The 22,411-nt window shown below is 39.3% G+C and overlaps 4 protein-coding genes across 6 annotated transcripts; 3 read left to right on the forward strand and 1 right to left on the reverse strand.

Annotated features, from left to right (window-relative positions):
- Nucleotides 1-405: 405 nt before the first annotated feature.
- Nucleotides 406-2,987, forward strand: med22 (mediator complex subunit 22; the record flags this gene model as incomplete). Of its 3 annotated transcripts, none has more annotated exons than XM_079556744.1 (4): nucleotides 406-721; nucleotides 813-893; nucleotides 1,205-1,413; nucleotides 2,667-2,987. In XM_079556744.1, exons 1-4 carry the CDS (start codon nucleotides 599-601, stop codon nucleotides 2,851-2,853), a joined length of 600 nt encoding a protein of 199 aa, XP_079412870.1. In that variant the 5' UTR covers nucleotides 406-598. The 3 variants fall into 3 exon arrangements, with proteins under 3 accessions (XP_079412870.1, XP_079412871.1, XP_079412869.1); XM_079556743.1 differs by having other exon boundaries at nucleotides 447-721; nucleotides 2,661-2,987; XM_079556745.1 differs by lacking the exon at nucleotides 2,667-2,987 and having other exon boundaries at nucleotides 408-721; nucleotides 1,205-1,423.
- A 5-nt stretch (nucleotides 2,988-2,992) lies between these two features.
- cUnh9orf78 (chromosome Un C9orf78 homolog) lies at nucleotides 2,993-4,805 on the reverse strand. The gene is made up of 9 exons (XM_079556723.1): nucleotides 4,637-4,805; nucleotides 4,454-4,513; nucleotides 4,327-4,378; nucleotides 4,179-4,249; nucleotides 4,019-4,096; nucleotides 3,741-3,938; nucleotides 3,533-3,669; nucleotides 3,334-3,441; nucleotides 2,993-3,233 (listed from the first exon to the last, which is right to left on the reverse strand). The coding sequence occupies exons 1-9, from the start codon at nucleotides 4,711-4,713 to the stop codon at nucleotides 3,136-3,138; spliced, it is 879 nt and encodes a 292-aa protein (XP_079412849.1). The 5' UTR covers nucleotides 4,714-4,805; the 3' UTR covers nucleotides 2,993-3,135.
- Nucleotides 4,806-4,816: 11 nt separating this feature from the next.
- nfu1 (NFU1 iron-sulfur cluster scaffold homolog) lies at nucleotides 4,817-8,570 on the forward strand. Its single transcript, XM_079556734.1, has 8 exons — nucleotides 4,817-4,910; nucleotides 5,296-5,393; nucleotides 5,471-5,606; nucleotides 5,730-5,796; nucleotides 5,881-5,998; nucleotides 6,077-6,140; nucleotides 8,016-8,190; nucleotides 8,269-8,570. Exons 1-8 carry the CDS (start codon nucleotides 4,858-4,860, stop codon nucleotides 8,302-8,304), a joined length of 747 nt encoding a protein of 248 aa, XP_079412860.1. The 5' UTR covers nucleotides 4,817-4,857; the 3' UTR covers nucleotides 8,305-8,570.
- A 685-nt stretch (nucleotides 8,571-9,255) lies between these two features.
- On the forward strand, nucleotides 9,256-21,739 carry gfpt1 (glutamine--fructose-6-phosphate transaminase 1). Its single transcript, XM_079572371.1, has 19 exons — nucleotides 9,256-9,337; nucleotides 10,531-10,638; nucleotides 11,392-11,499; nucleotides 11,588-11,713; nucleotides 11,805-11,863; nucleotides 11,934-12,068; nucleotides 12,143-12,204; nucleotides 12,285-12,364; nucleotides 12,448-12,556; nucleotides 13,083-13,246; nucleotides 13,749-13,844; nucleotides 13,974-14,071; nucleotides 14,160-14,280; nucleotides 14,512-14,669; nucleotides 16,684-16,798; nucleotides 17,305-17,432; nucleotides 18,528-18,695; nucleotides 19,631-19,792; nucleotides 20,415-21,739. The coding sequence occupies exons 1-19, from the start codon at nucleotides 9,331-9,333 to the stop codon at nucleotides 20,457-20,459; spliced, it is 2,049 nt and encodes a 682-aa protein (XP_079428497.1). The 5' UTR covers nucleotides 9,256-9,330; the 3' UTR covers nucleotides 20,460-21,739.
- The last annotated feature ends 672 nt before the right edge of the window (nucleotides 21,740-22,411 follow it).

Raw genomic sequence — 22,411 nt, forward strand, 5'->3', positions numbered from 1 at the left:
CATGCCTATTTGATGTGTAAAAACGTTGCACAGCGGTGGCTCTTTTATTGATACGGTATTTGAACATGTTCAGGATAGGAATTTTATGGAGGACACACACCTGTTGAAAATGTATTTCTCATGCTGCAAAATCTGCCTTTAAAATCATGTATTAAAATGAATGTAAATGAACAATTTATACCCCAATTATTTCACCAACATGCTTTAGTAATTAGATTACATGGCACATAGAAGTGTCCACCACCAGCGGGGGAGTGGGCCTTCACTGAAAATAATAAAAAACTATTGTTTGTTTTTTTCCCGCTAGAGGGCGGTGTCGGTCATAGTGATCCTACGCCGCTCAAGAAGTAGTGCCAAACAAAAATGGCGTTTGTCATTTCATTGAAATTCACGCCGCGCGATCTAAATTAGGTCTGGAATATTATTGGTAAAAATATTGTGTCTTTGTGCATCGGTTTTGCGGAATATCGATAACATCTGTGCTTATTCTGAGTAGTTGAATATTTATATTTCGGAGCCTAAGTTGCAAGCTGAAGGCATGTTTTGAGAACAATACGTGTAGGGTAGCCAAGAGGCAACGTCAGGTCTACGAGGCGCTATGTCCACTCCAAGAGTTCTTCCTCAAAGCAAGGAAACACTGCTGCAAAATTACAATAAGCGGCTGAAAGATGACATCAAGTCTATCCTCGATAACTTCACGGAAATCATCAAAACGGCAAAGGTACGACACAGAATCTTTCATATGCAGTCTGTGTTAACACGCTGAAATGAAGTCTCAAATGCTGGTTTCATTTTGTCTCATTTGTTATCAGATAGAAGAGGAGACCCAGGTTTCTCGGCCAACCCAAGCAGAGCAGGACCATTATGAAATGCATGTCAGAGCAGCCAATATTGTAAGTTTTTATGTTATTGCCTTATTGACATGCGTGTCTTTTTGTATTAGTTCCAGTCTAGACTAAAAGTTGTGATCAGGTACAGTTTACTCTGGGAAATGTGGTTACTCTTTCCACTATGAGGAAATGACTTTTACACTAACATACTCCCTAGGGGTAATTATGAGGATGTCTGCTTTCACTTGTATTATTATGGCTAGTCTACTCAAGTATATTATTTACTAAAACTATTTTGTGGCACTACTTTTTAATGATTTTGTTAATTGATATTTTGTCTTGCATGTTGGATGTGTTTTTGTTGTTATATGCAGGTGCGTGCTGGCGAGTCCTTGATGAAGTTGGTGTCCGATCTAAAACAGTTTTTAATTTTGAACGACTTTCCATCCGTGAATGACGCCATCAGCCTGCAGAACCAACAGCTTCGCTCACTGCAAGATGAGTGTGACAAGAAACTCACGTCCCTTCGAGATGAAATCGCCATTGACCTGTACGAACTAGAGGAAGAATATTACTCCTCCAGGTACAAATAGGATCATACCCGCTCTCATTCCACCTCCCCTTTGGTGTCACATATCCATTTAGCATAGAACCATGTATTGCCAATGTCTACTTTTTTACCACAAAAGTAAAAGGGGGTATCACTTGTACTTTTATCATACCAAAACCATTATAAGTCATGTCATTTTATTTTACGTGAACGTGTCACGCATGCATCCCTCGGGCTACGTCGCACAGTATATCAGAGGATTTCACTTAAAGGCACACTGCGTAACATTTTGGACTATACTGATGCCATCAGTACAAAACATGCTCCTAATGACCAACTCAACACAGAATATGCTATTTCTGAGGTGGTTAATCAAAGAATGGATTTGGATGAGAACCGAACCTGTTTAAAGCTCAAATTCTGCTGACTTAAGTCACAACTCCATGGAGCTGAACTGGAGACGTACCCACTCCTGGTAAAGTTTCAGTCATGTCTTAGGAGAGCTGAGCCGCTCATGTTTGTTTGTACATTTATGAGGTATTTTTCAATTATGAATTATCTGTCATAAAATAAATGCTTGTATTTCAATTATATTATTGGATAAAATTCTACACGGTGTGGCTTTAAAGGTTCACAATAGTTGCGTACATTTCCAAACACAGAGCAGCTGACAAATTGATCAAAAACATTTTCATCTTTATCTTTAACATACATTGTATCTGACTCCGTTTTGTGATCGAATTTAAATGAGCGTTTTGCAATAATACATACTATAAATCTATATGAATAATATACTGTTAATATATTGTTTATTTAAATTTAAATGAATGGCAGACTATTTACAATTTATGCAGTTCTTGAGGACAACGTTTTGGGTATTATTTTCAATTGGAATCTTTCATAAATAAATGACTCAAACTGTATCTTGCAGTCTGAATGAAACTGTCACTAATAAAAGCGACAAACCACAGTAGTTGGTGTTTTATTTAGTCTTGAGGACCTAAAGTCCTGTATGGAGCATGTTGAAGTGTGGGTTTCCTAACTACATTCCTTCTGCTTCCTTGCCATCAGCGACTAACTTCCCTCTTTGCTGAACTAAAACTTTTGAATCAAACATTATACATTGTGTTGATTTAAAATCTCAACACTTTGGTGTAACATGCTTCTACGTTGTTTAATGTGTGTGTATGATCGCTTTATTCTGACCTGCTGCTCTTGTCTGCTCCTTTGTTTCTTGCTATGCTGCGTCTTTGCATCCTGCTGGTTTTTGCTCTGCAAAGCTACAGTCTATGGGACACCTCAGATGTGCCCCTGTGTGAGGCCTATCGTCGCCGGGACAGTTGGACATCCCCTGACAGTAGCTGTGGCTCCCCATCCGAAGAAAGAGAAGATGCTGACGGGCCTCTTGCACCAGAGATAATTCCTCAACACCATCTCAATGGACACAGCGCTGCTACAATTGAGAAACAATGAGGAACTCTTAAGCTTTAGTTTTGTGTAGTTTATTTTCATGAGCATAATGAATCCCCAATTTGAGCAGTTTTGTTTTACAATGTGTTATGCAAAACCTAATCAGTGTTAATACAATGATTACAACCTGTTTGTCATTTGAACTAAGTTTGTATAAGGTTTTATCACATTAGGTGAGAAGTATTCAGCAACATAACAAAAGGTACACTATTTACAAGTAAAAATATTAAACTAATCACTGCCTTGCAAGTAATGGAGAAGATAAGTCTTATGGGAATGAGCTGATCAGTATCGCCGATTCATCTTCTTAAACTTCTCATAATGGTAGTCATCTGTTGCCTTTTCGTTGTTGGGCCGTTTTCGAACATTGGGCGGTGATGGTGCTGTTGGAGATTAGAGATGTATAATTTACATTATCTGGTTTAGACTGGTTATTTTATATATATATATATGTCTTTAAACCTGGTCGGTTGTGTCTTTTACCTTCTAGGCCTGGCTTTTCTGTGTCACCCACACGCAGCGGTCTTGCTTTAGGTTCCTCTTTGTGTCTGTTGTTATGTCTTTGAGGTGCATTTGCATCTTCATGATAAACTAGAAATAAAAACATAAGCATGATTAACCCAAACATTTAAAATGGGAATTAATTTGCTGAAAATGCTTGTATTTGTTGAACAAAACTCACAGCGATTGTGCTGGACATAATTGACCGCAATGTTTGTTGGAACAAACGATGTTCCCTGGTCCTTTTTCTTATTTCTTTGTTCTGCCAATAACTTTGCTTTCGCCTCTTCCGTAAAAATAATGTTTTTGATTTTGGCACTGAAAAAGACGTTAAAGTGTTACTTGATAATAGCTAGATTAAATCACAAAAACCTAAAATGGCCACTTACTCAATGCCCAAATCAACTTCAGGGATGCCACTCAGCATCTGGTTGGATAACATTTCCTCTGTTTTCTTGGCAGAGTTGACTCTGATACTCTCCGGAAGTTCATACAGATGATCCTCTGCATTCTTCACCTTTACTTTCTGTTCCTCATCCTCCACCAAGCCTTTCTTCTTTTTCAACTCTGTCTCAATGTATTTCATCCTTTCGAAACAAAGATTCATTATTTGTTTTTTGTCTTAACACACGAAGGGGTCTGTTTAAGATAATTTAATACTACTTACATGTCTGCATCCTCATCTCTTCTATTAGTCTCTGCAGAGAACGAAGTACCTAGATTAAGATCTGTCTCGTCTTCTGTCCTATTAGGGGAATATACATTAATCCCGTATCACACAAAACACAAGGTCTTTGCAGTAATGTAGTAAGGGTTTGAATACTCACATGTCTCGATTTCTGTCCTTGACCTTCTTCATATCTACGATGCCTCCAGATTTCATCTTGAACGGATCATTCTATAAATCAGAGTGATATGCATTTAACTGAATGAATTATAACGACTAATATGATTGAAACAAATAGTATGTCTTACATCGATTTCAGCATCGGGCGGTAATTTTTCTCCAACCAATAAGGCCGTAACACTGAAGAAAGAAGGTTTTAAGGTTAAGACATTGTTTAATGTTAATACTGACGACTCGCTTACGAGGACAATTTACCTGACTCCATTCTGTCTTCTTCGTAAGCTCTGAATCTCCTTTGCTTCTTCCACTTTTGATCTGTAAATAGTTGAGGACATAAATATGCGTGAGTGTTACATTTAATTTCCACTTTTATATCTAGACCAGCAGCTCAAACTTGTTAGCAACAATCGTGTAGCTAAGCAACACAATTAACTTTACCGGACTTCCTCGGTCGTCTCGTCCTCCTCTTCATCTGACGAGTCCTTCCTCCTCCTGAAATTCTTTCCAGACGGCATTATATTGGATATTTAACCAGATTAATTTAGCAGAAAAAGGGAGCAAACAAATGCGAGTAGTTGGGGAACAGATTTAACGAACGCACAATAATATTACGTCACATCCTGTGCCATTTCCGGATTTCTTAAGTAACCAAAACAAACATGGCGACGTACAGACAGCTCATCTGTCGCGCTTCTTCACACGTCTCACAAATGTAAGTGTTTACGTCTGGTTAGACTAGTTACTCTCACTCAGCTAAATATATTATACCTCGCATATAGCTACTTTAAAAAAGAAGTAGATAAAGTGTCGAACCGAAGGTGAAGTTGGAGGGCACGCCTCCAGCCGTCAAAGTAACTTGAGTGGAGGATCGTGTTTTGCTATATCTGATGTTACTTTTTTCATTATATTATATTATATTATATTATATTATATTATATTATATTTTTAATGCAAATTCTCACCTGCTGTGTCACCAGCAAGGCGCAAAATGACGCAGGTACAGCGCAAAGTATCAAATCTGTTTGCTGAATGTCTGCACAACTGTGCCCCTTCTTGTGCTGTGGTGTTTTCAAACCTATTCTGTTATGCTCCATTAGACTTGGAAATGGAGTCCAGCGTGCTGAATTCCACTTGCCATCTCATGTCACAGGAATCCAAAGTCTTGGGACACGAAATGTTCCCTGGATGATTTCCGGTTTGCAATTCTCCAATATCAATTTAGCTTGCTTTGTAACTGTACTTATCTAACCATCGCTTCATGTGTGACAATAGGAAGAACAATGTTCGTGCAGACACAGGACACACCAAATCCAAACAGCCTAAAGTTTCTCCCAGGCCGCATTGTCCTTGATTCAGGAACTATGAATTTTGCAGGCCCTCGTGATGCATTCTCTTCCCCTTTAGCAAGGTAAATCATTTCATGTACAGCAGAAAAGCATAACAATTATTTATGCCTTTAATTTCATGCAATTATATAATGTCATTATTTCCTTCAAAGTTATATGTATGAATTTTGCATTTTGATTTTCAGACAGCTCTTTAGGATTGATGGTGTAAAAAGTGTTTTCTTTGGCCCAGATTTTATCACCATTACAAAGGTACTTCACAGATGGTCGTAGATTATTATGGATTAAGGAATTGCTTCTCGACATGTAACAATTGCACTGTATCTAATTGTTCAGGCTGATGTTGAGATGGAATGGAAAGTCATAAAGCCTGATGTATTTGCCGCCATTATGGATTTTTTTACATCTGGACTTCCTGTGGTTAATGAAGATAGCCAGCCTAATCCAGATACAGGTAAAACAATAAAATTCGTTATACACTTAATTTTATTTTTTTATTTTTACCCTTCATAACTAACATGTCCTTTTTTAGCACCATCGGATGATGATGATGAAGTTGTTGCCATGATTAAAGAGTTGTTGGACACCAGAATAAGGTACTCTATAACAGGGGTCCCTGTAGTGGCTAAATTGCCCTCAAACTTTTCAGGCTGTGACCCCCAAAATCACTCAACCAATAACTCCATTCTGTAAAATGTAATTAGCATTTATAGTAATTTAATAGGGCTGGGATGATCCGCTTTTGTCACGATCCGATACGTATCATAAAACTCAGGGACCGATCCGATACGTATTGCGATAGGATAAGTAATTATGTTTACCTTAAAATTTGTAAAAAAGAAAGCAGTTATGTGTCCAGAGTTTATAATCCCAATGCCATTTGACAGTTTTAGAAGTGTTAAGATCGAAAAGTGCATTAGCATAAAACTTGGTATTGCAGCACAAAGTATTGCGATCCAAATCTGATCCGATATTTTGTCCCGGCCCTATAATTTAAGGTGCAAAACATTTAAAATCTGCTTTAATGATGTTAGTTTGGATACTGTATTTTGACATTTGGCTTAATTTCACAGAAATCTGCTTTTTTTTTTTTAATGAGAAATACATCAAATTAAATGTGTAAATATTGTCTCAAAATCAGAACACATTCATTTTATCTGCTGAAAAAGCATAGAAACATTACACGGGTCTGTTAAAATGACTGTTTTATTATTATTTCAGCTTTTTAGGCTTGTTACAGTATAGTTCTTACAATTTATTGCTTATTCAGCAATAAATTGTAAGAACTATACTGTTTTTACATCATGTTGAACAAAATCAATTCAGTTTTGGGTATTGGTGGGACTCGATTACAATTTTTAATCGAATTCATTATGGCCTTTGTAATTAATTAATCGTATTTAAGCATAATTTATGTAGAATTGCATTTATTTTATAGAGGTATATTTTCGATGCTTCTTTGTATTTTCCTACATTTTAACTTATTTTTGCAGAGATGTGAGGCCTGTATGATAATTTCCACTTCCAACACAGTTTGATTTTTTTGGGGGGAGAATGACCTTTTTAAAGACTAGCTATCCCCCAAATCTGTAAGTTGTATAAACAGTCATCTAATAGTGTTGTCTACATGTCTCAGTCACTATTTTGACAGTTTAGCGCATATTTCTTTAAATCCTGTCTTTGTACCCAAATACTGCCTGTGTGGTGCCCCCTGTCTGGTTGGCTCTAAAGATCTTGTTTCATCACCAGGAAAATGTGTCGTCAGTTAGCGCTGCTCCTCCGCACCCTCCCACACACGACCTTGGCCCTGGGGAGAGGGCTGGTCATTGAACTTATTTATTGACATGGCTCGATGTTCCCACGTTGAAAACACAGACACAATAAAGCTGTATTGGGCAGAGAGTTGATGAGAGGGCTGTCAGTGCATATGAGATGGGGCTGAGGGCTGCTTTTTACTGTAGTCTCCTGGGAGAGCTCACAGACAGTTAGCCATCCCAGGCTGACTTTGAGGCTCTGAGCCGGGCGAGAGACTGTAGAGCGGGGCAGTGTGTGACTGAATGTGCGCTGAAGGCAGGAGGGGAAGCGGGGAGGTGTGCATGTAAGCTGGGACGCTTCAGAGTCCAGAAAAGTGTTGCTATGTCTGTAGAAGCTAGACCGCCTGCTCCAGAGCTGGAGGCTGTAGATCGAGCCAGTGTGTGGCTGAGTCTCCGGCAAAGGCAGGAGGGGAGCGGGGAGCCACAATTTAAAAAAAAATCCCGGCCCTAGTTTTGGATGGTGCCATGTCATCTTATGGTAATGATAGGTCCCGACTCAGACCAGTTGAGAACTCCTGCTCTATAACATTTGCCTCTGTGTGACTGGTGTATGAGTGAGGGATTGGTGGTGGCTGAAGAGAGGCTATTGGTGCAGCTATAGCTACAACCATAGCATGCCACCATGCTACGATTAATTATGATGGTTCTCTCTTTCAGGCCCACGGTGCAGGAGGATGGTGGTGATGTTGTCTTTCGCGGATTTGAGGATGGAGTAGTTAAACTTAAGTTACAGGGCTCTTGCACAAGCTGTCCCAGTTCCATTGTTACTTTAAAGACTGGCATCCAAAACATGCTGCAGTTTTATGTACCAGAGGTTGACTCTGTGGAGCAGGTTTGTCTTTGTATTTTGCGTCAAGCATACCATTGTTATGTATGGTGTACCTACTAATAGTTTCATCTTTTCTAACAGGTAAAAGAGGAAGAGGAAGAGACCGCCCAAATTTAAATCATGTTGTATCTAAACTACACATTCCCACGCCCCTCCTGGTGGAGTGAAGATGCATTGTTGTAAAACAATGAACTGCTTTGCAACACAAATATGATTATTGGTAACCAGAAAAGTTATCTGTGGCAAGGTTTTAGAAATATAGAATGAAGACATACAGGACATTATTTATTATTTACAAACACAAACGCACAGGTTTTTCCTTTAGGTAGTCTTCACTGTCAATGCAAACTGTAAATAAATAAACAATAATACATTTTTACAAATGTTCTTATGTGTATGTGATTATTTTACATATGTGTATGTATGTAGCACATGCCAATGTCAAGTATATGATTCCAGCAGCATTTAAGTTTGTAATATTGAGTAAGACTGGTGTTGCAAGTATAATTCTAAAAGCTGCCTTCAAAATTCCCAATAGGCCAAAGGCACATTTCGTTAGCCACATAGCATAATTGCCTAAGTCATTTTTGTTTTGATTTTGGAAAACATGTAAAAAGACGTTTTATAGGAAACACATTGTTTTTCTCATATTGCCATTTTAACAATACAAAATGACTTAGGCAATTATGCTATGTGGCTAACGATTTGTACTTTGCACCGACTTACAGTAGAGCCTGCATAGCACTCAAGCAGACCGGTTTGTAAATAGATATAATTGATTTCTTAAAATATAGACTAGCATGAAGTTAAACAAGTATGATGAGACAATTGTGTCAAGAGGGTGAGGTTGAGTGGGGACAGATTCTAACTGCTGAAAGGTGAAATTTATGTTTGTTTTGTTTTCAAAGATTCCTTGGTATATCATGAATTAATGAAGATTACATTTATATTGCATGAACGTTGTCGTCCTTGCCCACGGATGTTTGCATTATCCTTATGCCACGTCAGAAGTGCTTGCGTTTATGGCCACACCGTGATTGACAGGCACCTCGACCAATCAGAGCGCGCCATGCAGATCCTGTTCCGTGGTACTGCGGAGGCTCAGTGACAGGCGTTCACCACAGCTACAGACCAACAGCAGACATGTGTGGTGAGAACAAGAACACCTTTTTTCCTCTTTTATGTTTATGGGATGTTCTGTTCCAGCTACCTATCTCATTGCTAATAGCAGCGTGCCTATTTCGTTTGAGGAAGTTGGTTAAATATTAGCTGACGATAGTGATGGACTGTCAAATGGCTTAGCCTATATTACTACTAGTTAGCTAGTGCAGTATTCGGCTACTCTATGGTATTTAATTTCATGTGCCATTAAAACACGTTATAAGTATACATTTCAATGTTATGATGATGATTTGTGTGGGTAAATTTTAGTTTTGCTTTGTAATTGTCGGTTTATGTTCTCTGCTCAAGCATTTTCTGAAATTTGTCAGATTGTGGCATTGCGTTTCACCCATCCTTTTAATGGAAAATGCGGTGAATGGATACATTGTACAAATAAAGTGTGCTATTATAATGCCGGGAAGCCTTCATTCGTCCTGGAAAATATGTCTAAAAAGAAGTGTTGAATGCATTTTGGTCCACTATCTGGGATTTGTATCGGGCACCTACTCCCATTGGTGTCATCACTGCAGCTGTATTCTCAAAACACTGGTCAGGCTAGACTAACGTGTTCTATCTGAATCTACATTTGTCCTTCCTATTTGAAAACATTGTATGAGGTGTGCTTCTTCTAATCGGCCGACGCTTTATAGGAGTGTCCTGTGTTTTGTTTTTGGCATTTCGCCCCAGGTCCATCACCTGTTCTAATGAATGAGAGCTCTGTTTACACGCTGGGGCTGTCCCTTTGGTTTAGCTTGGCCTTAACATAGTACGTATATTTACTTTTAACTGGCCTGTCACGATAACAAAATCTAAAGCTTGATATATTGAGCAACAAACAATAAACTCAAAAGCCTGAATGACATAAGCTCTGTTCAAAAAGTACTTAATCTTAACATACACAATAATGAGCATGAAATACATTGAAACACGACTTGCTTTGCTCTTGTCATGTTGCGCTTCAGCGTTTAAAGCCAAAATAAACACTGAGTCACATTATTTATGAGTTGCTTTCCATTGGCAGCAAGTGTTGGGTGGGATTTGAATATAAACGTTTTCAAACAGGTTTGTATGTGCTTGTTATATGATTTTATTTTTATTTATCTTTTTTGTTTCATGAAGTTTGTTTGTTGAATATCCACTTCCAGTTGATTGTCTTGTCTGACATCCACTCCTTCCCCGCAGGAATTTTTGCCTATCTCAATTACCATGTGCCAAAGACTCGCAGAGACATCCTTGAGATCCTCATCAAGGGCTTGCGGCGCCTGGAGTATCGTGGGTATGACTCTGCTGGTAAGAAAAGCCCAAGGCCTTTCTCTGTGCCATTACATTTCTTTTAGTTTTAACATTTGATGTCTTAACCTCTTAATCCCCGCCTGAACCGAACACATTTTGTCCAAAAACACGAGGAAAAAAAGGGCGAAAATGCAACAAAAAATCCATAAAGGGGCAACAGAAAAGTGACAAAAAAGTGGTGAAAATGTGATTAAAAAATTGACAAAAATGTGACGAAAAAGTGATAAAAAAAAAGCAATGAAAATGTGACGAAAAAGTGGCGAAAATGTGATGGAAAAAATGGACAAAAATGTGACGAAAAAGTGACCAAAGTGTGATGAAAAAATGACAAAAATGTGATGAAAAAATGACAAAAATGTGATGAAAAAATTACAAAAACGTAATGAGAATGTGGCAAAAATGTGATGAAAATGCAATTAAAAGCAATATTAAAAAAAAGTAAAAAAAAAAAAAATGTGATGACGACGTGGCAACAATGCAAGGAAAAAGATCCGTTTAGAGTTCTGTAGGTCTTAGCTTTCAAATGAGGCGTTACACTGGCCTATAGGCTGTAAGCTTTTAGATTTGGGTAAAGCTGAACTGAAGAAAATGGACTTGGTTATGGCGGGGGTTAAGAGGTTAAACCTAAACAATTACTGAAAGGTTTATTGTACATAAAGTTACCGTGATGTTGCTTGTGTTTGCACTGACAATACAGAAAATGGATTGTTTCTCATTGTTTATATGTGAATTGATATGTGTTTGTGGCAGGTGTGGGGATTGATGGGGGCAACAACAAAGAATGGGAGTCAAATGCAAAATCTATCCAACTGATCAAGCAGCGTGGAAAAGTAAAGGCTCTTGACGAGGAAGTTGACAGTAAGAATATATGTGAAATCAATGAATCAATGAATATGTTTTTACCTCATTGTTATAACATTGCTGCATGGTTGTGTCTGCCCTTTAGAGCAACAGGACCTTGACCTTGACATTGAGTTTGATGTTCATCTTGGTATTGCACACACCCGATGGGCCACTCACGGAGAACCAAGCCCAGTCAACAGCCATCCACATAGATCAGACAAAAACAATGGTAGCAGCTTGATTAAAGTGATTCAGAGTCATTAGAGCATGCCAATGAGAACTCACGGGCTAATTGTCTTGCCTAATCTTTCTTTTCCTAGAGTTCATTGTCATTCACAATGGAATTATCACCAACTACAAAGATCTGAAGAAATTCCTGGTGAGAAAACACTGGCCTGAATTGATAGGCAGTGTCTGTGCTAGATGTTGACTTATTTTGTGTTTTACAGGAAAGCAAAGGCTACGAGTTTGAATCTGAGACGGACACAGAGAGCATTGCTAAGCTGGTGAAGTACATGTACGATAACAGGGAAAATGACGACATTAGCTTTGCGACACTGGTGGAGCGGGTGACCCAGCAACTGGTAAGAGCAAAACTCAACACTACACCAGAGATACGTCGTCACAATGTTTCATATTTGAATTTTCTGCCGTTCAGGAGGGAGCTTTTGCTTTAGTGTTCAAGAGTGTTCACTACCCAGGAGAGGCTGTTGGCACGAGGTACAAACATATAGAAGTGCCTTTTTTGTTTTTCAAATAAAGTATTAATCATAATATTCATAATAATGCTTATTTTTCAGGAGGGGAAGTCCTCTTTTGATGGGAGTGAGGAGCGATCACAAACTCTCCACAGATCATATCCCAGTGCTGTACCGTTCCGGTATGTAAACATAATACATTCCAGTAATTAACAAAATTCACCCTCTGTTGCTAATCACTGCTCCTCTGTTATAAATCTTAAAGCTGCAAAAGATAAGAAGAGCTGCACTGTGCCATCGCGAATGGACCAGGACACCTGCCTGTTCCCTGTAGATGAAAAGGCTGTGGAGTATTACTTTGCCTCAGATGCAAGGTAAGCATCTGAAATTGTTTTACTCGTACCATTTTCATTAACCTCTTAACCCCCGCCTCTCCAGTTCAGCTTTACCCAAATCTAGAAGGACTATAGGCCAGTGTAACGCCTCATTCAAAAGCCAAGACCTACAAAACTCATCTAAATGGAGTGTTTTGTTCCTTTTTTTTTTCTTTCTTTTTTTTTCGTCGCTTTTTTTGTTGGATTTTCATCATATTTTTGCCACTTTTTCATCACTTTTTTTGTGCTTTTTTGTCACGTTTTTGGAGCTCTTTTGTCGATTTTCATCCCCGTTTTTGTTGCTATTTTGACCATTTTTACCAAGAAGCTCTTCAATTAAACTGGAGAAATGTGCTTGGTTCAGTTGGGGGTTAAGATGTTATGGCTTCACAAAATGAAAGTTAAAAAAAATTCTAATATATGGATTTTACGTCACCTAATATTGCGATATATTGTGCAGCTTTACTTCATATATTATTTACATTCATGACCCTTTGCTTATATGTTTTTATTCCATTTCTTACAGCGCAGTGATCGAACACACAAACCGGGTGATCTTCCTCGAGGATGATGACGTGGCTGCTGTTTCAGAGGGTCGTCTATCCATCCACAGGATCAAACGCACCGCAGGAGACTACCCGGCCCGGGCCATCCAGACCCTCCAGATGGAGCTGCAGCAGATCATGAAGGGCAAGAGTTCACACTTAATTACTCACTTTTACATTCGCATTTCTCTGCCATGTCATTTTCCAAAGAACCTTGTCATTACCCAGTGGATAATGGTCTAGTTCATCAAGTGGCTGTAAACCTGTCACCTTCAGGCTGGTTTTGTCCCACAGTAATAATTTTCTTTGGTCGCCCACATCTCGAGGCAATGTACAGTGAGATTCTTGACCTGAAACAAATTACTATTCTGCACCGTTAATTCCTAAATGTCAAATTCTGTACGTTTCTAATTCATTGAAACACCCATGAATCCACCAGATGGCAGTGGTAAACTAGGGATTTTGCATGACCATAATCTAAGCCACATTCTGGAAACAAATATTTAATGTTTTTGTGTCAAATGCCTTTAGACACGAAATAATGAGAGAGTGAAATTACAACTATTCAAATTTAAACTGTGCTTTTACATTAGTTTCTTATTTGATTTCCATTGTGGTATTTAATTTCGCAACTTTTCCCACTTTAGGAAACTATAGTTCATTCATGCAGAAGGAAATCTTTGAACAGCCAGAGTCTGTGGTCAACACTATGAGAGGAAGAGTCAACTTTGATAATAACACAGGTTAGTTTGAGCAGAAATGTGTTCTTTGTTGCTGATTGACCTTCATTCACATAAGTGTTGTGTTTTAGCATGACTTTATAGAACTGTAGTAGACCTTCTGTGATTGACAGGCTACTGTTTTTATTGCAGTGACTCTTGGTGGACTTAAGGACCACATCAAAGAGATCCAAAGATGCAGACGCCTGATCCTTATTGCTTGTGGAACCAGTTTCCATGCCGGTGTAGCTGTGAGTAAAGCCCTCAGACTGGTTAACTACACTGTTGTCAGGTGAGGGCTTTGTGCATTGTTGGTTAATCTTGTCATTCTTGTCCCAGACTCGTCAAGTCCTGGAGGAGCTGACTGAGCTGCCTGTGATGGTGGAGCTGGCCAGTGATTTCCTGGACAGAAACACTCCTGTGTTCAGAGATGACGTTTGTTTCTTCATCAGCCAATCAGGTTGGAGCACAGTCTCTCAAATAGTTTGCGTTCATGTGACATCCTGAAAAAAGTCTGTTTTCTAAAAAAGTATGTGTTTGAGCATTAGTGGAGTTTCTGTTTACCTAGTGCGTTGAGTCACATTGGCCTCTGTCCTCATTGACACAAGATTAGACTTCACCTTTAAATTAAGCCCAAACTGGCCGCTTTAAATGATCTGTATTAAACTGAGTGGTACTTTCTTGTCCATAGGTGAGACAGCCGACACCCTGATGGCACTGCGTTACTGTAAAGAGCGAGGAGCTTTGACTGTGGGCATCACCAACACAGTGGGCAGTTCCATCTCCAGAGAGACCGACTGCGGAGTCCACATCAACGCAGGTCCTGAGGTTGGAGTGGCCAGCACAAAGGTGTGACCCATGTTTCACTTTGGTAGTCATGGCGTTGATTGTAAACTCTCAGTCATTCAGAAATGTATCACTGAAGTAGAGGCTTTCAAGTTGTTTGAGTCGAGGACGTGGGCGATTGGCACAAACCTCGACTATAATGGACCAGGGGTGAACTGTGCAAAGTGCAATTTGTAAATGGCAAATTGTGCCGTTATTTATCTAATAGTGCAATGGCCTCTGCAGAGAATTAAATAGAACTGTGTGTTTTTTTCATGTATAAAACCTGCTAACACTGTAGTTTAGACCTATAAAAATAAGTTTGTAGGAATGATCCAAATCTTTTTGAAAGTGTGATCTTGCAATGTGATATTTTTCCATAATTGTTCTATAGTATTGCCCAGTTAATTGCTATGAAGTTTGCTTACGTGAAGCTGATACCTTCACGTAGAGCTGGACATTAGACTATAGTTTTTTTTGCATCATTTCAGTAAATTCATTTGACGGCCACCGCAAAGACACTAAACGTGAGCCAGATGATTTTCAGTTTGGTTTTGTTAAAAGCCTTCATTTACCCTGAACCCTCGGGGAGCTAAAGCAGTCTGATATCCTCATCTGTAAATGTCATAAAGTCCAGCTACAAGATGTCAGCTAACGCTCTCCACCTTTTGTGACCAAATGGAGCAGAGTTTTGGCCGTCCCAGAGCGAGCGCGGTGAAGGGAGGGGAGTGGGTCCCATCTTGGCTCAGAGTGCGCTGCGTTGCTTCAGAGTCACACAGACGCCTCATTTATTGCCTGGGCCACACACCCAAACTCGGCATAAGAAAACTATCAGCATGTAGCACACTCATCTCCTGAAATGATGTAGAATAGATGCCCAGCCATTCCCTTGCTCTGATGAAACAAAGGCATGACAGGAACACTTTTCTTTTACAATTAACAGTTGTTTTCATTCTGCATTCTAATATTATGATGGTTCTGCTTTAGAGACCAAATTGAAATCACTGGGATAGATAAGCGCACCTTACTAATGCTACAAGATATTGCCAGTGTGAGCATTGTATTTAGTGTGCTGTCATTTCTTAAGAAAACCGACTAACATTTCATTACTCTTTTCTTGGCTGTCATTTCATTGCTCAGTCTAGAGGGTGCTGCAGCGTTGTTTGGCTGAGCACCGACTTCACTCGGGCACAAAAAGCACATGGCATTTACACAGACACAGAGCACGAGGTGCATTTGTGCAGCCTGTGTCAGTTTGGTCTGGGATTGCATGCAAAACTTTCCTGGAAGGGAGGCAATTTGATTTAATATACGTAACCACTGCCCATGCCAAACAATATTAAGTGATTCTTGTTACGAAATCCTTCTTGCAAGTCTCATCTGGACGTTATTAGCTGGTTTGTCATTGTTTTATCACAAAGGCTGATCAAATGGCCGCATTGACCTCAGCTGTAATACTTTAACATGATAATTGAAAGTATTGTGCATCTAGTTAACATTTTTCCTGCATCTTATTAACGCAACAATGAAGGCAACAAACCGCGTCACAGCAGGTCAACACAAGTGAATCCTGTTTGCATTAAAGAGAAATTGCTGTGTAGACGTTTTTGTATTTCATAATTTCATCTGAGCCACTGGCGTTCCAACTTGTCCAAAAGCATTAACATTTGAGACAAGACAGAAATATGAGAACATCAACATGAATAAAATGTCTGATCAAATGTTAACAAAAATAACAGAATCTCATGGAGAGACTATATACTTTTTTGTATGTCAATGATGATATTCTACCTAAATTACTGCATGCTTTGCAGTTTTCTTATTATCCAACTATTCTTGTTATCCAACTATTCAAATCACGATTGACTGATTGATTGTGCCGAAGTGCAGTGTGTTGCCTTAATTCAGTAGATGTTCGTTTGTAGATGTAAATTATAATTGGGGGCCTCGGGAGATTTTCAGATCAATAAGGGGCCCGCAATGTCCTGGACTTTGGGAATAACTGGTCTAAAATAATGCTAACCTTTGTGGTTTTCAGGCCTACACCAGTCAGTTCGTTGCCCTGGTGATGTTCGCTCTGTTGATGTGTGACGACAGGATTTCTATGCAGCCCAGACGCCGGGAGGTAATCCAGGGGCTCAGAGTGCTTCCAGGTAAATAGATATGCAACAATTTTGAAGTAGCATATTCTAGTAGAATGCACTCCCCGCTGTACATTGCTATACTTTTTATTAAGTCTAATGTATGGAGATTAAATGCCATTAATAAGAAAAATAGTTGAAGAAAATGGGAAAGTGGAGCAGAGCGAGAGCTGCCCATTGGCTGTGGGCCCTTGCATGCTTCTCTGGATCAAAAGCATATGATGGCATGTCCCTAATGTTAAACTAATAAGAAATGTCTGGCCAGTGTGCTGCTCACTATCCAAAAGTATGAGCGTACGCCGCGGTGCAATGAATTCATTTGCTCAGGTTTCAAATCCACTTACTTGAGAATAGGGCTGCACATTATATTGGCAAATTATCACTATCGCAATATTAACTGACGGCAATAACGGCTAACAATACCGTTATTACAATATTCAGTTGTCAAATAATTATGTCAATTTCTCAGCTCTACTGGAGAATTTCCATGTTGAAAGGTGTTCATTTGTCTGCAACAGATTTGATTAAGGAGGTTCTGAATTTGGATGACGAGATCAAGGTGTTGGCAGAGGAGCTGTACCAGCAGAAGAGCGTGCTCATCATGGGCCGCGGGTACCATTACGCCACATGCCTGGAAGGAGCTCTGGTAAAGGATTAAACACGCTCACTCACTAATGACACCTTAATGTGACACCTTAATGTGACACCTTAACGTGACACCTTAACACTCTAAAGAGCCCATAGTTTAATTTGAGATTGAGGACAAGTCTAACATGGTAAAATTTTCTATTATTAATTCTCAAAATATGATGTTTTAGCCGGGTTTATTGTATCTTAGTCATTGCTGGGCCTAACCATTAAATGACTCAGAGCCGTGCATTATGTAAGGGATAATGCACGACGAGGTGTCCGTTATCAGTAATAACTGGACGACGCGATTGCTTCCACGGAGTCCAGTTATTTCTGATAATGGACCCCTCGGAGTGCATGATCCCACTTATACCATGGTCCCGCGAACTGAAACTGTTCATTGGGGTTGGAGTTATTTCACTTTTTAATCAGTTTTATCTGAAATTAGTTCCAGCTCAATTGTTTATCGTTACTGTGGAAACAGCTGCAGGGGAGTGATTAAACTGTTATTTAACTGTTGCCGGGTTAGGTGTACATTATCACTTTTTAACGGACACCTCCAGCCAATCAGAATTGAGTATTCACAAAGACCATGGTGTAAACAATTTTAATGCACGACGTGGAGGCAAGAACACCATGGGCCACGGCGTGCAGTGGAGTGCACTAAAACTGTCTAATGCCCGGCTCCTCGTTGTTTAATCCGCTTATACCAAGGTCCCACAAACTGAAACTGTTCATTATGGCCTGTTTGCTTTTTTTTTTTTTAAGTCCGGGGCAGGAGGAGTTATTTTTGTGTTTTAAGCTCTTTTACATGAAACTAGTTCCAGCTCTATAGAACATGATTTAACTGTCGCTGGACTAACTGTGCGTTATACAGTTTTAACGAGTATTCACTCAGACCATGGTATAATAACGAACAATGTCTTCCTTGTCAACAAAAGGAGATTTTTTTCACTATAGTAAACTATATAAATGTAATGCTCATATGTTGTTTTCCTTAATTACCATAAATCACCCATAGAGCGCCAGCCCTCCATCTGAAATAATGACACAAGACTCTTGCCTTGATTAACCAGACATCATTTCACTTCATTTTTGTGTGTTTATGCAGAAAATAAAGGAAATCACGTACATGCACTCGGAGGGTATCTTGGCTGGAGAGCTGAAACACGGCCCCCTGGCTCTTGTGGATCAACTCATGCCTGTCATTATGATCATTATGAGAGATCACACCTACGTCAAGTGTCAGAACGCGCTGCAGCAGGTGGTCGCCCGCCAGGTAAGAACCAACTTGTTTCTGTTACAGACTTCACACACAGTAGACCAAGGAAATCCAACCCTTTGTTTGTGTCCCGTGAGCTATTTTTACAAAATAAAAAGACAATCATTTTGGATAAGTGTAGAAATTAGTACAGAAACAAGGAACTGTACAAGAAAATGTATTCAGTTTTCTCTTAGACAACATATTTGGGCACAACGAGATACGGCATCTATAAATGTGACTTCTAAAATATGAGTTATGTCTAAGAACAGGTGATTAGCCACTGATGGCAAAGTTAGAAAAAATCCTTTGGGCAATTCTGCTGCATTAGCTACGCATATAGTTTTTGAGACAGATTAACTTTACTTCTTTACTAAACTAAACCTTAAATATGATCACTAATTCACAGTCATTAGAGGAACATAATTGAAATCATAATACATTCTGTCATGTTTTATCAGGTATAGGCAGAGTTATTGACCCAATGGGGTTTTACACTTCTTGGGGTTGTCAAGCCAATAAAAAATATACTCATCGTCTAAACTACTTTAAAAGAAAAGTAATACTGCACTTTTCTTGATTTTATTTTTATTTGTGAGAACATTGGTGTTTTTCCCCTTTTTATCCAATGCATCAAAGTCAGTGTTGGTTATTTTTTTGGTATTCGTTAAGCTTTGCGGGCCAGTTTGAAAACCTGAAAGTGTCACATGTTGGCCCCAGGCTCTACATGTTGGGTGAATTATTATAATCTTGTTTTGTCAATGTTAATTCCTCCTCTCTCATCTGAAATTAGGGTGTGGCCTTTACAGTGTGAGATCACAGATGTAAATGTGCTGCAGATGATCGAAGTTGTGGTGTTGAATTTCTTCACATTTTTGGTTTGAGGCCCACCTAACCACATGGAGACCTATGTCTCAGCTCTGGTTAACGATGTCATTTTATTGTTTTTGCAGGGTCGCCCTATTGTCATCTGTGACAAAGATGATTATGAGACTGTCAAGAGCTCGAGCCGCACCATCCGAGTGCCTCACTGTGTGGACTGTCTGCAGGGCATCCTGAGTGTCATCCCCCTGCAGCTGCTCTCCTTCCACCTGGCAGTGCTAAGAGGATACGACGTAAGCATGATTAATAAGCTTCATTTTAGCATTTCATCTTTAAGAAACAATCAAGCACACAAAAATGTCATGAAGACGACCAGTGTTTGTTTTGCTTTTAACTTGCGAGTCTTGTCTTGGGCGGCACGGTAGCGCAGCAGTTAGTGCTCTCGCTTCACAGCTAGAAGGTCCAGGTTCGATTCCCACCTGGACGGGGCCTTTCTGTGTGGAGTTTGCATGTTCTCCCCGTGTCTGCGTAGGTTTCCTCCGGGTACTCCGGTTTCCCCTACCACTAAAAACATGCACAATGAGTGAATGTGAGTGAATGTATGGTGGTGGTCAGACGGACCATTGGCGCAGACGTGTGCAGTCGCGAAAGCACTTCTCTCAGTCTCCCACAGGGGAGACTAAAGCTACAAACGTAGTTTACCACCACCGTGTATGAGAGAATGTACAATTGTCTTTGTGACTATGTCTGTGAAAGGCGCTATATAAATAAAGATCTTCTTCTTCTTCTGTTACTATTGACTTTGATTAAGCTGTTTAGTCAAATATGTTGTGTGAATGAAGATAAAAGTTGAATGTTATGCAACGTGATCGATCAAAAGATAAAAGATTGATAGATGTTTGTGTTTGAAACCAGGTTGACTGTCCCAGAAACTTGGCCAAATCGGTGACAGTGGAGTAGCCCCTGCATCCACATAACGGTTGATGTTGCTCACGCAGCCAAAAGCAGCAGGACAGAGAGACAACAGAAGAAGGCTTTACGTTCACATTTTTATAGTAAGAATATAGTAAGAAAACCTGTTTGTGTGTAAGGGATTTGCTTTGTCATATTATTGTTACTTGTGCTGCCTGCTGTGGCAAGGTCTGGGCTGACACAGTTGCTGTATATTATCCATATACAGCAACGACAAACTGACTTTGTCGATAAGCAAATGGTTCATAATTGCTCTTCACTGGATGCTTGTCAGGGTTTATTGGTCTGCAGTTGTAAAGGCCATTTTCTAAGTGCAATGATTTGTAGATTTTAGGCATTGTTCTTTGGCAGCTAATAATTAGAAGTGTCTTTGCTCCAGGAGTAAAAGACGATTTTAATCATTCCGAGTCAGAGCAGCGCTTTATCAACAGCACCATGTTTTCTTTTCTTGACAGCGTATTTGCTGTATCTTTCTACACTGGTGATCACGTCCCTGTTCACCACTGTTGTAATGTTGCCTTATGAGTGACTTACTGTATAGTAAAATAAAACACTGTTTACATTTTTCTGATTAATAAGAGACCGTTGTTACAGATTTGTTTCTATTTATCTTTCATTCCTCTAAATGTCTTGCCTCACATAAGGCACAGTAATCTGAAGTGTTTTAATGATTATGAAGTATCTATTTTAATATGAAGTAGAAGTTACTGCAAATTCTTAGCCCACACCTTGCCTTCAACAGCCACTTTGACAATATTTGGGACCATTTATGTTTTCTGATTATTTTTCGTTCGTCCTTTTTAAAATAATTGTTTTTTGTTTTGTTTTTGTCATCGATTTGGTTACTTTTTTATAGAAATGTGAATGTTACATTGATTGGCGTTTGCTCAGTCAAACTTATATTGTTTGTTTGTTTTGCAATAGTTGGGGGCAATTTCTCAAACCAAAATATGCATCTTTTTTGTAGCCACATTTTTTGATGCAAGTGTCTTCAAGCCTCAGCTGCGCATATATCTTTAGATAGTCAAAGAAAGAATTGTAATGTGTACACAAGATTTGTGTAGAAAAGAATAGCTGCTTCTATTTTACTTTTATACAATATATAATTTGTAACATTTAATATTTGTATTTGTTCAGTCAAGTCGTCATTCATTTTCCTTCACGTATACTGAGCCCGTCTAATGGTCGAAACTGGACATGTTACTGGTACTTCAGCAGAGCGTGGGGCTTTAGCCTCTGCACTCGGAGCTTTCACAAAAAGCTAATGATGATGAAGGGCACTGATGCAATAAAGTCAAAACCTTTCTCTGATTGTGTTGTCATCTTTTGGCCAAAGTATAATACATTTTCAGCATTGCCTCTTGTGGAAGTCTGTGTCTTTGGTCTGCAGCGTCGATATGTGCCACAGTGGCACATGGACCAGAGCCAAGGCAATAATAAAGCCTGTGAATATGAGCAAACTGAAACTCATAACTGTTAGAGAAGTAACAATGGTGTTCGAGAGGATAGATGAATGACAGGCAGCAGTCTGGATGTCTTATGCAGGAGAAGTTTATTTACCATCGGTGCGGGACCCGGAGACATGAACTCGAGACATTGCGCTAGTCCTACCATTCAAGTCTGTCTATGCTTCCACAGAAGAGGGATAAATACCCTCTCAGAGCGTCACACTGATACGCAAGCATTCAGTGGCAGAGAGTGGCGCCTGAGCACCACAGTCAAGGCTATGACAGAGATAGTACGACTGTACAGCCTGACCCAGTATGATAAATAGCGATTTAATGTTATCCTCTAACACTCCTCCCTTTCAAAACTACAGTTTTCTAGTGGTTTTGACTAAGTGAAAAAAATCAAAATTAAACGCCAGCATAAAATAAACCTGAATCAACTACCTAAGTTTCAATTTAATCCAAAACCAAGATTTTAGAATAAAATCAAAA

Source organism: Gobius niger (genome assembly GCF_951799975.1).
Source record: "Gobius niger genome assembly, chromosome: 1".
NCBI lineage: Eukaryota > Metazoa > Chordata > Actinopteri > Gobiiformes > Gobiidae > Gobius > Gobius niger.